The sequence below is a fragment of the Balearica regulorum genome, chromosome 6 (genome assembly GCF_011004875.1).
Source record: "Balearica regulorum gibbericeps isolate bBalReg1 chromosome 6, bBalReg1.pri, whole genome shotgun sequence".
Taxonomy (NCBI): Eukaryota; Metazoa; Chordata; class Aves; order Gruiformes; family Gruidae; genus Balearica; species Balearica regulorum.
The window spans coordinates 3,567,735-3,582,736 of record NC_046189.1 but is presented as its reverse complement, the minus strand read 5'-3'; the positions used below and the strand labels follow the sequence as shown (position 1 = coordinate 3,582,736).

The following is a 15,002-nucleotide window of genomic DNA, read 5'->3' as shown; positions in this document are numbered from 1 at the left end:
CTGCTTTCATCTTGATAAGAACAGGGAAGAAGCCAAAACTGAGGCCTCACCTGCAGCTTCAGGACCCAGTTACAGTACTGGCTGTCGAAGGCAAGGCTGGGGGGTCTGAAAGCGTTACCTAGAGTGGTTCTGTGAAGAGGAGAGGGAACGGACGAGATCTGAAAACAGCACAACTTCTTGCATAAGGAATTTGAACCTTTATTCACAGGGAAGTAAGGCTCTATTTTCAGCAGCAAATGCAGCCAGGTTCTAGAACAAAGTACAACAAAGAGACAGACAACAGCAATGCACTGTCTTGTCAGGCAACATCACAGCATGAGCCTGTCCGTGTCAATCATGGATAATTCTCCTCACCCCCTGCCCAGACTTGTACACCTAAGCTGCCTTTCCTTCGTTTACCAGAAGAGGATTTAAAATCCAGACCTCTTCTGTACAGTAACGACACACGCAAACACGAAACCCTGGATACTCCCAGCTCTCCTCCTCTCCCCTGTATCAACCCAAACCAGAAGCCTCAGGGAGCACGTGCTTTCCACTATACCAGGCCATGGGACACAAAAAGAGGATTTAGAAGCCTCTGCTTGCAGCACCACAAGGGGAATATGAGACAACAAAACGCCATGGTCCAAAATAAAGAAATAAAATAAAAATCCAGGCTCCATCCCAAAGGAACTGTGTGGCCCTATCACCGCTCTGCAGTCTGCAGCACGCTTCCGAGTCAAAAATGGACACGAGACGACTCTGCTGCAGCCGGGGATTATGTAACCGCGTCCACCAGCACTGCGCTGCCAGCTCCGAAGCCTGGCTTTCTAAACCGAAGCCCTTGCTGCCTCCCCCGCTCCTCCCTGGTATTCAAAGGATACATGGAATTTCTACAGACTATTCAGAATCAGATTATCTGGAAAGCATAAGCGTGTTGGCTATTTATTAACATCTTAGCAGCTACCACCATGCCTAAAATTAAGTGGCACGCAAGAACTGGGGGTTGCGTACTTCAGCCTAGAAAAACCCTGCCAGTATTACAGCAGTCTTGCTTTGCTGAAGTGTGGTTTTTCTACCTCAGAGAAACCTGCTGAAACGCTTGAACCAACTACAGGGAACAACAAAACCGGGAAGAATCATTTAATATCTGCATAAACAGAAAAACACCCCAAACTGACCTTCAGGTTACATCCTCTCTTAGATAAGACTACGTATCATACAGTGATGTTACGTGAGTTTTCATTAAGATCTGCTGAACTAAATCAAATACAAAATACAGTACGATCCTGGAACGAGCTGGAATATAGAATTTGCAAAAATCTTCCAAAGGGAGATGATCAATTCTTCATAATCGGAAAGCCATCGACTTAAAAAGAACAAACAAAAGCAGCAGGTAAATTTTGCATGTACACATTCAAACTGAAATAAAAGGAACATCAGCATTTTAGTACCCCAGAAAACCACGAGAAGCTATAATTTGGTACTGATAAAACATAAGGAAACAGTCATTTTTTTATGCTGCCCTTTTACAGCATCATAATTGCTGCCTACCATTAGGTTTAAAAAACAGAAAAAGGTTAAGCACGCTGTTCAGGTAAATATGACAGCCGCTCACTAATGAGAATAGAAGGACTTTCCAGTCCAAAACCTAACTTCCCATTTCTAATGAAGTTACTCCTTCAAAATTAACAGATATACAAGACCTATAAATATTCAGATGTCCAACTCTGGGCTAAGTCAGCCCAAGAAAAAAAGCAAGCTTGTATCGTGTTTTACTTTAAACCTGAATTTAAGTTGTTCTGCATTAAATGCTACGTAATACAGCTTGAGCTAAAAGTATTATCTGTACAACTCTGGACATTTCATCAGCTTGCAAGAGCTTAAGGCTCTGAGGTGGTATTTCTCAGCAGACACTTACTCTTGAAGAAAGTCTGAAGCTATACACATACCAAAATCAATGTAGATGAGCTTTGAGCAGAATCATCTTTTCTTAAAGATATTACATACTAGTTTCTTACTATGGAAAGATGAGAACTCTTTTTCCCCTATTAGTTACCAATGACTTGGCTATTTCACAGCTCCCTTGTGATTAAAGTAAAAATTGTTACAGGTCATCATCTCTTTAGCAGAAAAGAGAAAAAAGTAGGAACAATTATGACTTGAAAGCCCACACACTATTTAATAAATAAATAAATCACTTGACAAGGAAAGCACAACACATTTGAGGCTGTTAGAACCTTACTAACTGAAAATACTTTCAAGTATAACATGAGGTTTTTTGATGAGTTTGTCTATATTTGCAGTCCTGCAGAAGTAAGTCGAGACTTCATTTTATTTTGATTCATAGAGCCATCTGCAAAAGCTTACAGGGCAGTCAAATACCAAACTAACAAACTTACGTTACAGTAGTCACTTCAAAAGGAACACAGCCAAACGCGCATATTGGTTGAGATTCTTTTACTCTCTCCCTCAGTATGGGAGGCATAATCTTATGCTGTATTTAACACGCTCTCCTACGTCTCTGTGTACTCAGCACAATGCACAGGCAGTCCTTCTGAAGGACTTTTCTAGTCACTGACATTACTTCCTAGAAGAAGGACTGAGATGAACAGCCTACAAGCATCTATTTCTATATTCAATGCATCTACAGCAACTTTTCTATCCCAGGCTTCCGTTTCGTCTTACTAGGCAGAATCGCTCTACTTCTATTACAGTTCTACTATGTAACGCACAGCGGCTCTGGTCAAGTTAAGGCTGTGTTACGGTTTACTGGTGCGCTACAGTAACACACGCATAAGCACCCGACGAGGTGAATTTCATCTGATAAGCAACATTCCATGGGTACCTTTTTGTATACCTGGATATATAAAACTATTGGCATAAACAGTATTCATCTTGGAAGAGGTGGTATCAATGAAAACCAAACTAACTCCTTAACATCCTTGAAAAAAGAGCTTTGAGACCAAAATCAGAGCATGAAGAATTTAGTGCAGGTTCAGGAAGAAACGCTACAGAAGAATAAATATTGTACAGCTTGTGTTTGTGGGCAAAAGTAATGCTGGAGCATTGCTAAGAATGTACAGGACAGCATGGGAAAGCTGGTAGTGGCACTGCTAGCAGCCCTAAAGTAAGCAGAATACTAAGCTTAGCAGGAGACTGAAACAACTACCAACTCAAGGCTGTCTCCTAGAGGAGAATATATACACACACCTTCTTAAATTCTGGGCTGTGCTTTTAGCATGCTCAGCTGACTGTAGCTTCCTGCAGCATCTAGTGCTGGGTCATCACGCAAGATGTCCTTTGACATGAAAAAACTAAAAGACATACAGTCTTACTCTGTTAGATTTCTAGTCTAGAACTGAATCTCATTGGTTTAAAAATTGATGATTTTTATCTGAGTTGAGCCTATACTGGGATTTCTTTAGGAACTGCTACACAAGGACTGGCCATTAGGTGTCACCTTTGTACAGAATATGTATGAACGTTCACCACTAAGTTAATCAATAAAACAGTTTGCATAATAAACCCCCCTGTATATCACGTTTTATAGAGCAAATAGAGCTAGCAAGCCAATCTATTTACAAGTTGTTCTGCAAAACAGCTAGAAATCCTTAGAAAACACGATTTCAGTGGATTCATTCAGGTACTCCTTGCAGAGCTTTATACTGAGTTGCTTACTAATCTAGTCAGGCTATACAGCTACAGAAATTCACGTGGTTTTATTTCAGTATATTTCTGTAGGCTAGAATACTCACTTATTTACATTGCTTTTCCAGCCCACAACTGGGGGTCGATTTCCTTAGAACGACAGAGGTCCTCTCCACAATAGAACTGATGGACAAACCACTTAAGATACCTTTGTTGTTCTTCCTCACTTCCAGCAAAGCATCCACAATTTTGTCTCTGTACAAATAAAAGAAATAACTGTTTACATCACGTTTTGTGCAATACATTTAGCACTTAGTTACCATGGATATTGGATCCATTACAGACCACGGCAGAAATGAAATCCAAATACTCTCACCTGCTAGCCTCTGGATGAATTTCTTGAAGGTTCTTCAGTAATTTGGTAAAGCTGCTCAAGTTCAACGTATTAGGAGAAATAAAGGCATCATATGAATTAGTGGAGAAAGGAGCAGATGTTTTCTGCACAAAATTTTCTCCAATATCCTAGAATTGCATCAAAATAAGTGAAAAGTGAATGAGTTAGGTATTGTACAAAGTAATACAACATATCTTTACTACTAATAAATATTCCTGTTACCGAAAAAAGAAAAAAATGACAGCTACAGATCAGTAAATTACTCTAATGCAGCCAGTCACATTATCCAGTCTGTAAATTAGAAATAAAACTACTACATGCATTTATGCGTAACTGACAGTCCTGCAACATTAAATGAGATCTGATTTATATTTCCCAGAGGACTAGCATGTTTAAAGTTAAATCCCCAAAGGTAGCATATCGATGTAGTTTATGAGAGCAACACCAGTAATTACTATCTTTGCCTGCTCCAAGAACCAACCTGAGACAATTAAAAAAAAAATTTAAAAAATAAATATTTCTACATACGATCTTTCTTTAGATTTGTATTTAAAACCCAGGAGTTTCCCCTCTAATATTCCAAAAATCTTTCCTGTGTAAAATCAGAAAATATTCACATAAAAAAAAAAAAAAAAGAAAAAGCATTGGAAGTGGAAACTTAAAAGAGGAGAAAAACAAGATGAAAAATCTAGTGCAAATGGCTAGGTTCCCAACTGGTTTAGGATTAAGAAAAAAAGATGGAATATCACAATTTGATGCAGGGGCACAATTTGATGCTGCACTCTTCTGCAGCATGCCAGAAATTTATTACTGACACATAACATGTTTTCCTATCCTAACGTCATTCCCTCTATATACTAAATGTAACACGTATGGGACAAGAACTTTTAAGGCTCTTAATCTGCCATATCAAGGAGCCTTAGTAACAATTATTTACCTTTTGATTAACTCCAAGGAAATAATGTACCGAATCTTCAGTAGCTGATTTTGGAGCAAGGCACTTTGTTTCTGAAGGTACTTGCGTAGAGCAAGAAATTTTTGAAGCAGTAATGGGAAGGAGATGCATTTTCTCTGAAGCACAGGTGGCATCAGGTGCTTTCATGGAATTGGAGGCTGAAGTGAATGTTTTTTCTTGATCATTTCTTTGACTGTTATCAACAGGTTGGATTTCATGCCAAAGCTTATCTGTATGTACTTGGGAAACCAAAGATTTATTCTCTGATGAAGTATTTACACGTTTAACACTTGCTGGTTTTCCTTTTATTTTTTTCTCGTTTATTTCCTTTACAGCTAACTTGGCTTTATTAGTGTCTCTAAAGGAAAGAAATAGAAATCTAAGGCATAAATTTAAAAGAAAAAAGAAATAAGTAAAATGCATATTAAATTACTATCAGTAAGAACACATGATGGCTTTCATCTTTTGAATGTTAACTGTATCTCCATTACACTCAACAGAGTATTTCGGACTCCTTGACTTCTCATAAGACGAGAAACTGTCTGGAATGACAAGTTTTTGTCAACCTATCTATTAATGTATCCACATTAATTGCCGAAACAAATTAATGAACAACTCCCTCCTCTCTCCCAGGATTTGCTTACTTTGACCAAAAACCAAATCTGAAACAAGTGAATCTTATATTAATATACCTGCAGTTACTAGAATCCACAGAGGTAAGAGTGTCAGAAATCTGATACTTCTGGAAATGAGATCTTAAATCACCCTATAAAATAGAAGCACATTTGGTTGGAAATGTTTAGTATGAAAGAATTCAGAAACGAGGCATGACGTTACTACTACTATGTAAATAAGAACAGGCGTACCTCTGACACTGAGGAACTTAGGCCACCAACATGAATAAAAGAACTCTCATTTCCACTCTCCGTTATCTTCACTTCTAATAACGTAAGAAAGCGAAGTGTTACTAACTTGTTTTAGTTCACACTGATGTCTTCTCTGTAGATTTCGGAAAGCATAGATAGAAAACTTTTAAAAAAACCTAAAAGAATGAAGAGTATCTTCTAACAGAAAATTAGTGTCCTGAGAAGCAGAACAGTTCAGTTTGTGAAATCTCTTTTCCCTGAGCATTTCCCGAGGTTTGAAGAGGCAGAAGAGGTACAACCAGAGAAAAGACTGGTCTGAACTAAGAAGTCCCCGTGGTAAAGCATGGGTAGCGTAGAAGCTGCCATTATGGGGAAGGAAACAGAACAAGGAGGAAGAGAAAAAAAGAAAGATTTTGGCTGGACATTTACTAAATTGAGTTCAACCACTGTAGGTAAAGTTTTCAAGGAAAAACGTGGATGGAGAGAGCTGAATATCTGTACAAGCATTCACTGCAAGTCAATGAAAAAAAAAAGTCTGACAACACAGCTAGCATTTTTTTCCAAGTTTACTTATGCTGGTAGAAGGAACAGAATACTGAAACAATAAACAAACACCGTTATTAGGTATGGCAGCTTAAAGTGCACGACCTCACCTCTTAAATCAACTGTGTCTTGCTTTTCTTGTTGCTTTTTTGTTTCTTCAGATATTACTGAAAAATCTGCTACTGTCAAGTCCTCCTCAGCATCAAACCAATATTCATTCCCTTCTTCATTTTTCACACAGCCTTGACAGTTGAAATAAATTTCAGTGTGTTAAAATTCAGACCATGGTATGTCATTTGAGTAAATATTAAATTTCTGTGCTTAAGAGGATTCCAGCTACCTACATGATTTGGTGCTACATTATGAAGAGCTGACACACAAATCCGAAGTGAAAACTTGTAAGGAGCAAAATTTTTTTTCAAGATGTAAAGTATAACATAGAGCTGATATAATGTTGACCATTCCATCACAGAAAGGACAGAGTATCCATATACGCATTTTACACAGAGTTTGTGGGTTTTCTCCCAACAACTTAACTAACAAATAATGTAGTATTTCTACTAAAAGCAGATTGCTTACCACGTTCCACATCCTGATCTTTATGTTGTTCTTCAAATGTCTTGGAGGAAGCAGAGTCACTTGGCTGACCGCCATCAGTTAAACATACTGTCTGTGGATTGTCCTACAAAGATGTTTCAATTATGTCACAGCCCTTGCACCTGATCATATGTTATTTTTCTGAACTTCAGAATATTAATTGATTAAGCAGGTAAATTTTTAAAACTTAACCTACTGATCGCCTTCAAGAACTCCCAAGTTATTTTATTTTGAAAGGACAACCGAAATTCTGGTTGCATCAGCTGCATTTGCAATTACTGTTAGAAGATCCCAGCTTGAGCCCTGAAGACTGCGATTGTATTGGCATATACCGAAAAGGAGACTATGCTTCACAACATTACTGTCTATGAAACTCAGTAATGAGGAAGTCCCTACCATGTTGACAGAAATTTTCCTTTCTTGCAGTTTTGATGCTTCGAAGTCAGCTTTTCCTGCATCTGAAACAGAACTAAGAGAGATCCAAGAATTTCATATAAAATATGACACAATTTAAAATTCTATAATGATACAGAGTACTACTCTGAGATAGAAATTCGAATGTTTCCAAAAGCTCACAGTAAAAGAAATAAAGTATGCTTAATAAACCTGAGCTTAAAATGAGATCCAAAGTTTTTTGATACTCGTATTTTATAAAAGCATTGGTTGTAACCTGAAACATGAAGCTATGTTCTAGCTTTATGGTAGGCTGGTTTTTGTTTATACCTAGACAACTTTCTGTGTGATGTTAAGATGTATGTCTTCACAATTTGAAATCTCCATGCAATTTTTGATTAATTTTACTAATGCTTAACAAGAAATTTGAAAAAGATCTCTAGGTTTTTTGGTTTTTTTTTTTTTCACCTGATGCCGTACAAACTTATTGCCAAATATGTTTTAATCGCCACTTAGATAAAGTAACTGGACATGGTTCTTGAACATGCAGTACCGTATGTTTGCCTGAACTATGAAGTCATTTTTCTATCATTCTCCATTATCAAATTATAACCTTAGCAGAACAGCTGCTTATATGCCTAATATTATCTTTGTTGGTAGCAAAGTCTTTTTGTTTTCGTTGTTTTTTTGTTTGTGTTTGTTGTTTTTGTGGGTTTTTTGTGGCTTTGGGGTTTTTTTTAAGACAGATAGCATTAAGATTAGAGACAAAGATTTTTAGTAGGAAAAGTAAGGAACCAGGAAAATTACCTGTAAATTGAAAATTTTTGCTATGAAGTTAGTAAAAATATACCTCTATAGTTTACATATTAGAACACTACAGAGAAAAACATCCTTAAAATAAAATCACTGTACCCAAAGTGCTATGCTAGGCTTTCAGCTAAATAGTCTGCAGAAACAAGATACATCCTGAAATAAAGAAATTCTAAAATTAACATCTTTTAAACTCATTTCTCATTTATTTTGAGCTTTAATAAATACCATAAGTGAGGACTACTTACTCATAGCAAAGATCCTCTCTGAACAACTGCCAAAAAAGAAAAGATTTGTCTTAATTTTTTTTGACAAGAACAATTTATATTAAAACCAAAGAAATTAAGAATTTACCTTGCACGGGATATAAGAGGAGGAGATTGGGAACAACTTCATCTCAACTGATAGCGGTGGAAGTGCATTTAAAGGTATGCCCACTTTTATTTTCATTCTCATACTGTTGTAATTCTTTTTTAGCTCTTCCAAAACCAACATGAGAGATGAACCTAATTCAGTATTTCCATTACATCTGTTAAAATACGTATAAGTAAATAAGATCAATTTAGACTGACATTTCATGTCTTTTATTGCTTCCAGAAGTGCCCGAACAGGAGCGCACAGCAGCTCTCTGGAGCCGTACTGTGTTCCACAGCACTACCAGGTGCTCTCCTGAACCCTCTCCTGAGCTATGGAGCAGACACTACGGCAGTGAGATTTTATAGCGACCCGTGGCACAGTGAAGCGTTTAATTCAACTTGGTTGAATTCCAAGTTCGTTACAGGGCGTACGGTTTATCAGCTAGAGACTCTGCAGTTGCCATCCCCTTCCTCCCTCCCTCAACTCTTAACAATCCCCCACCTCCTCCCTCTTTCTCTTTTACCACCTCCTCCCCTCTATGCATCTCATCCGCTCCTGAACAGATTCTCTGTACTATTTATTCCTTCTGTACTTTTCCTCCTGTACAGAAAGACATTCCTGGAAACAAACTGGTTTTTGCTAGGTCTGTGAATGCTACAGAAAGTTTTAGGCTGAAAATAAGACTTGGCAGTTATAAGCATGTAAAGTCTTTCGGACAACAATGCTAACTATAAACGCTGTTACAAGCTATGCATAGAATACATCACTAGTATTTAGCAATTAATGCCTTTTAACCAAGTTATCCATTTCATTTAAAAGGACATTAAAGTACATGCCTGCTTAAACACGTGTTTTCCTCCAAAGCCAGTTTGTAAATCTTCAAGCAGTGCTGATAACACATCTGATAATGAGTGTTTAGAATCTGCAATTCCGCTTCAATAGCTCTCTGCAGTATTTTTTGACAGTAGCTTGATGCAGAATTCTTCACAGCTTGTTTGTCAAGGCATACCGGCCTTTAAAATAACAATAAACAAAGGTTTGAAGCCCTTGAATCAATATTTTACATTCATTATGCTTTATTTTCGAACAAGTAGCTTTCCAAAAGCTATTTCCGATATGATTTAAGGAAAAACAAGAAAAAGTGAAATCAGTTCCTCCTATTTACTACACAGAAAAAATGATGCCTTATAGTAGCTTTCACATTATAATCAGCCTTAACGGAGAGGCAGAAACTGCACGAGCACCCAAATAATTTCTCCCCAGATAAGTGAGGTCGTAAGAACAAAAAGAAACTTAACAACTCTGTTGATCTACAGACGCACTTATTTTGTTTCCGCAGTCACAGAATAATTTTGGTTGGAAAGGATCTCTGGAGGTCTGCAGTACAAACCTCTGTTCGAAACAGGGCTAGCTTCAAAATTTGCTCAGGGTCTTAGCCAGTCCAGATTTTCTGTTGTTTTGTTTGTTTTAAATCTCCAAGAAAGGACACAGTACCATCTCTCCAATCCTCTTCCAATACTACTTTCACTATAAAAAGCTTTTTCTTACACCCACATAGAATTCTCCTCACTGTAACTGCTGGCTCTTGTGTTTTCAACACACCTCTGCAACGAATCAGTCCTCTCTGCAACCCACCAGCAGATTGCCACAAACTGCAGGGAGGTTCCCCACCTCCCAGCCTTCCCTTCTCCAGGCTGACCAAGCCCAGTTCCCTCAGCTCTCCCCACACATCAGGTGTTCCACCAGCTCTCCTCACCACCTCCACGGTCCTCTGGTGGACTTTCCCCAGTTTGCCCATCTCATTCTTTCACTACAAGGGCCACAGCTGGAGATACCTTCCTAGATGTGACCTCACGAGCACCAAACTGAGAAGAATCAACACTTCTTGCTAATGCGGCCCCAGGATGTGGTTCCCCAACTCTGCCATCTGGGAGCACTGCTGACTTACACTCCACTTGTTCTTGGCCAGTCTGCAACTGCAGATCAAAGCTATTTTGGTCTTTGTTCAACTTCAGGGAGCCTTCAGCTCATTCTTCTTGCTCGTCCAGGTCTCTCTGAAATGCAGCCCTACCCTCCAGCATAGGAGCCGCTGCCCAGCAATCTTTTAGTACCATCAGTTTTGCCAAGTCACAGGCAACCTTTCAAGCATGAAAAAAATCTTACCCAGCACCTAGAATTCCAAACCAAGAACAATTCGTGACCCACCTGTCCGTGCTTTTCTTTAAGTCACTGCTACAAAGCTCGTTTTTTGATTCCTGCTGTTCCTAAACAACAAACATTTTAAAAAGTTACAGAATAACATTTGTATAGACAAGTTCTGAGCAACTTTAAGTTAAGAAAAATTCTATATATCAAAATTGTTTGGTTGTGGTTTTGTGGGTTTTTTTGGGTTTTTTTTTTTAAATTACCTGAATTTGTGAACTTCTTTCAGCTGTTGCAATATTGCCACCTGCATGTTCTTGCAGCATGCCAGTAAGCTGCGACCAAATTTCCTCCATACTACTGGCTCCACATGACCAGTCTGTATTGCAAGCAACATCTGCACAGGTTTCACGATGCCATCCCACGGGTCGAGATTTGATCATCGTTATCTCTGTATTAATAGCCCTGGACAGGAGACAAACCTCAGCACTGGTACTTCTGCTTGTTGTAAAGCAAGCTCTAAAATCAGAACTTGCATCAACAGCCTGGTTAACTGTAGAGTCACTGGTAACGTTTTTCAAGTTTTCACAACGCTCAGAGTTCTTGCAGCTGGTATTTCCCCCGGAAGATTTATCTGCAACTTCCACCCCAAAAAAGGGATTCTTCTGAGTGGGAGTTTCAGAGATTGGAAATTGGGTTTCAGCATCCTTCGCAGTGCAGTCAGTGCAGCTGGCACCACACGCGCACACGTCAGATTCTTCACAACTGTAGAAATCAGAGTCCCCTGTACATTCACAAAATTGCATGGCTACTGCGGGGGCCCTTTCCCGTAGTGATGGCAAGGGATTTTCTTGCTTCACTGAGAAGCTGTGAATGCCTCTGGCATTGTTTTCAGACACTTCTTCACTTGTAGCTGTTTGGGGTGGCAGTGTGCTGTCAATCAGTGGGATGTCTTTCACCTCTCTGTTTTCTAAACTGTCACATACTAGCAGATTTGGATAGACCTTTTCTTTATTCCCACAAGAATGACTTTCAAGTATAGTTCCACAAACAGCACTATGATACTCTGTCTGCTCTTCCTGATGATCACAAGCCATGCCATTGCAAAGCAGTGGAGACAGGTGGGGAACCTCTGGCATAGCTGCTTCTGGGCAGGTTTGGTCACCTACGCCATACCCACCAGCAGCAGAACAATCTTCTGACATGCCAACGATACTTTGTTCCTTTGCGACTCCAACCCCTGGAACTGCATGAGCTGGATCTATCAGCTTTAAGGTTTCAATTCCTATAGTTTCCCTTTGCTCAGAAAACTCACCTGAGCTATTCCTATCATCAAAATCTTGCTCCTGAGCACTGAGATACTCCAGCTGTGAATCTTCACCTAAATGGCTTTGTCTGCAATCATCACACACACCACAATTAATGTGTGTATTGTCACATGCCCTTCCCAACATATCAGCTTCTTTCTTGCTTTCATCTACCTGTGCACAGCACATTCTCATTCTGTTTTTATTATATGTTTCAATATCTGCATCTAAAGATGAACTTAGATAAGGTAAGCTTTCCTCTGATAACTTTAATTCTGAAACATTGACAGAACGTGCCTGGCCAAAATCAGAGTGGTTGGCTCCTGCTATGACGTCTCTGACGAGCATGTGCTCAGCTTCCTCAGAGTAAGAGAAAAGATGCGAGGTCTGATTGAAGCATCTCCTTTTGCTTTTAACATCGGTCTTCTTTTCTAATTCCATAGCACAAACACTTAAATCCTCCTCCTCAGAATTAATCCACACGACTCACTTCCACTGCAACCTCTCAAGGGTGTCAGCTTGTCTCTTCCTATCAGTTTCTCACTTTAATAAAAATTAAAGAGAGGTTTGAAATACTCCATGTTATGCAAGAGGACATTACTGGTTAAAAAATATGTTAAATTAGCCATCTTATTTTTATCTACGGCATGCTAGTACAGAAGCTAGGAATTATACGGTACATTCTCAAAGAAATCCTAAAAGCTCACAGAAGGCTGTTAAAAGAATTTGCTGTTCTTGCTCGTGTCATTTCAATTGAGTAAAAGCATCCTTAGAGACCAATCGATCCTATTTTCTTATACTCTTGGGCAAAGTTTCCATCCTCTTACCACTGCAGCATTTCTTGGCTGAATCATCAGAATCCCTGTGGATACACAGCGAGCTATTTACATCATATGCTAACTTCATGACAGCACACAGAGTGTTTAGATGCAGGTACTGACTCAGAGTCGGGATGCTGATGGGCACGGATTCAGTGACCGCAAACCGACCTCACATCATTCCCGATTGTATTCGGGCCTGTAAGCACTCCTCGCCACAGAAAGCCTACCGCTTCTTGATCCATGACCAGTATATTTACTGTCGGAAACATTCTCCAGTCCAGCAGCTATGAAATTTTAAAAACTATTTAAATGAGTGAAGAGGTGAACTTAGAGCTCTGTGCCTCCCAAGAACTAAAAACCCTTCAGGAGGTAGACAAGGGGGAAACCGAAGCATATTCCTTTTGATTCTATGGCAACAAGAAGAAATGTTTATCAAGCACAGAACTGTAAGAAAACCTGAGAATCTCTACAACCAAGAACATAAGGGAAAACAGGAAGATCGTTTCTTGGATCAGAATGCTTCTTTTAGTGAAGAAGCAAGCTGGACAATACACCAAAACTTTTCCCCGCTCTGGGCATGACCAAACCTAATTTTATAGCAAACATGAATTAAAAGCAGAGAAAAAGCACTTTAGGGATGGATACACTCTTTGTGAAGCTTGTTTCTTTTAAATGCTGGTCGGTTCTTCTCTGCCTTCTCCCAAAGTTTATAATGAAAAGAGGGATACATACAAACGTTAGATATATTTCTCAGTTGCGTATGCTTTCTGAACTACTGACATGAAACCTCACAATTTTATGTTATAGTCTCAGGTCTCTAACCTGACCATTATCTTACATAAAGCACAGCAAAATACAGTCCTGCCTGTAACTCTTCTCCCTGCAAGGGCAGGCAGAGCAACCAACTCGGGTTGGGGGGGAGAAGCAGTTTCGTACTCTCCTAAAAAAACCTGCGACACAAGTCTCTGGTTCATCCTCCAGAGGAAGTTTCCAGCGCGGCAAAACAGAATCTGTAAGGAACCGAGAGAAGTTCTGAAGTGCCACACAGGCTGCTGGTGGAGACTGGAAACTCAGGGCTGTTTCCTGGCCACTGCTTTGGGATTTACACACAAGTTACACAAGCCCTGTCCACTCCAGACATAAACGGTGTGACCCAGGCCTCGTATCTGCATGGGAAGGTTTGCAGAACAGAGCCCTGAGAGAGAGAACTTTGTGACAGGCCTTTCCCACAGGGAACAATGGCTTGTCTCGCCAATCTGCATCCACGGGTTCTCCCCCACTAAGTGGCATCATTAAAATTACACCCTTTAAAATCACCTCATAAAAATCATTTAAATCATTTAACATGCTATCAATAGGAGTCAGTCATTCTCAAAAAAACCAAACCAAACCAACCACCTTGCCGTGATTTTATTATGCACTTCTATAGTTATTTTTGTTTCAAAAACATTAGCTTTCTTATTGCACTAACTTTACTTTCGTCTCCTAACTGAAGTTTTGAGCAACTGTTACCTGTGAAATTAAAAACCTTACCATATCACTACCAAAGCACGTCTCAAACGCCTACACGTAAATCACAACATATTATCACAGAGAAATTACGTGTGTGTCCCCCAACTTTCTCCTTAAGAACAAGTTAAAAAACAAGAACCACAACAGCTCTATCTACGTCCTAGATAAATAACAATACCCTTGTTGTTACCACTAAGCCAAGCCGGTTAGAAGTCAGCAGCGGAGAGCCACAGCCGAGCCCCCGGGGAGGAAGCCCTCAGAGCAGCCCGGTGTCCCCGCTCGGCCAAAAAGAACCCCCAGGCGGGGAACCGCGGCTCACCGCGCTCACCCCGGCTCCAAGGAAGGCTGAGCAACCTTCCTGACGCCCTAAACGCAGGCGGCGGCCCGTCCCCCCCTCCCGTAACGGCCCCGTACCACAGCCGAGCCCACGGCCAGGTTACCCGAGCCCGGCGCCTCCGCCCCGACCAGGCAACAACGGCTCCGCGGAGCACGCGCTTAACGGCCGCCGGCCGCCGCTCCCCGCCCGTGCCTCCAGCCCATTGGCTGCGACGGGAAGCGCTCGAGCGTCTGATTGGCCGGCAGGGCGCCTGCGCCCACCCCCTCCCCCGCGTGCTGCCTCTCCCTCTCATCGACGCCCGCGGTTGCCACGTCTCCTCAGGGGCGGTTGGGCGCTTC

General features: G+C 40.3%; 1 protein-coding gene across 1 annotated transcript in view; it reads right to left on the bottom strand.

Moving 5' to 3' along the window:
- LOC104631743 (RNA-binding protein 44) overlaps window positions 1-14,778 on the bottom strand; it is a 44,482-nt gene extending 29,704 nt beyond the window's left edge. The window contains exons 1-16 of the mRNA XM_075755783.1: window positions 14,656-14,778; window positions 10,954-12,537; window positions 10,751-10,809; window positions 9,388-9,558; window positions 8,543-8,735; window positions 8,437-8,462; window positions 7,382-7,454; window positions 6,968-7,070; window positions 6,499-6,630; window positions 5,846-5,919; window positions 5,672-5,745; window positions 4,962-5,337; window positions 4,007-4,152; window positions 3,744-3,885; window positions 1,059-1,090; window positions 51-129 (exon numbers count right to left, since the gene is read on the bottom strand). Coding sequence (XP_075611898.1) covers window positions 51-129; window positions 1,059-1,090; window positions 3,744-3,885; window positions 4,007-4,152; window positions 4,962-5,337; window positions 5,672-5,745; window positions 5,846-5,919; window positions 6,499-6,630; window positions 6,968-7,070; window positions 7,382-7,454; window positions 8,437-8,462; window positions 8,543-8,735; window positions 9,388-9,558; window positions 10,751-10,809; window positions 10,954-12,435 — 3,162 coding nt within the window. The 5' untranslated portion in view covers window positions 12,436-12,537; window positions 14,656-14,778. The remainder of the gene's footprint in view (window positions 1-50; window positions 130-1,058; window positions 1,091-3,743; window positions 3,886-4,006; window positions 4,153-4,961; window positions 5,338-5,671; window positions 5,746-5,845; window positions 5,920-6,498; window positions 6,631-6,967; window positions 7,071-7,381; window positions 7,455-8,436; window positions 8,463-8,542; window positions 8,736-9,387; window positions 9,559-10,750; window positions 10,810-10,953; window positions 12,538-14,655) is intronic.
- Window positions 14,779-15,002: the final 224 nt, after the last annotated feature.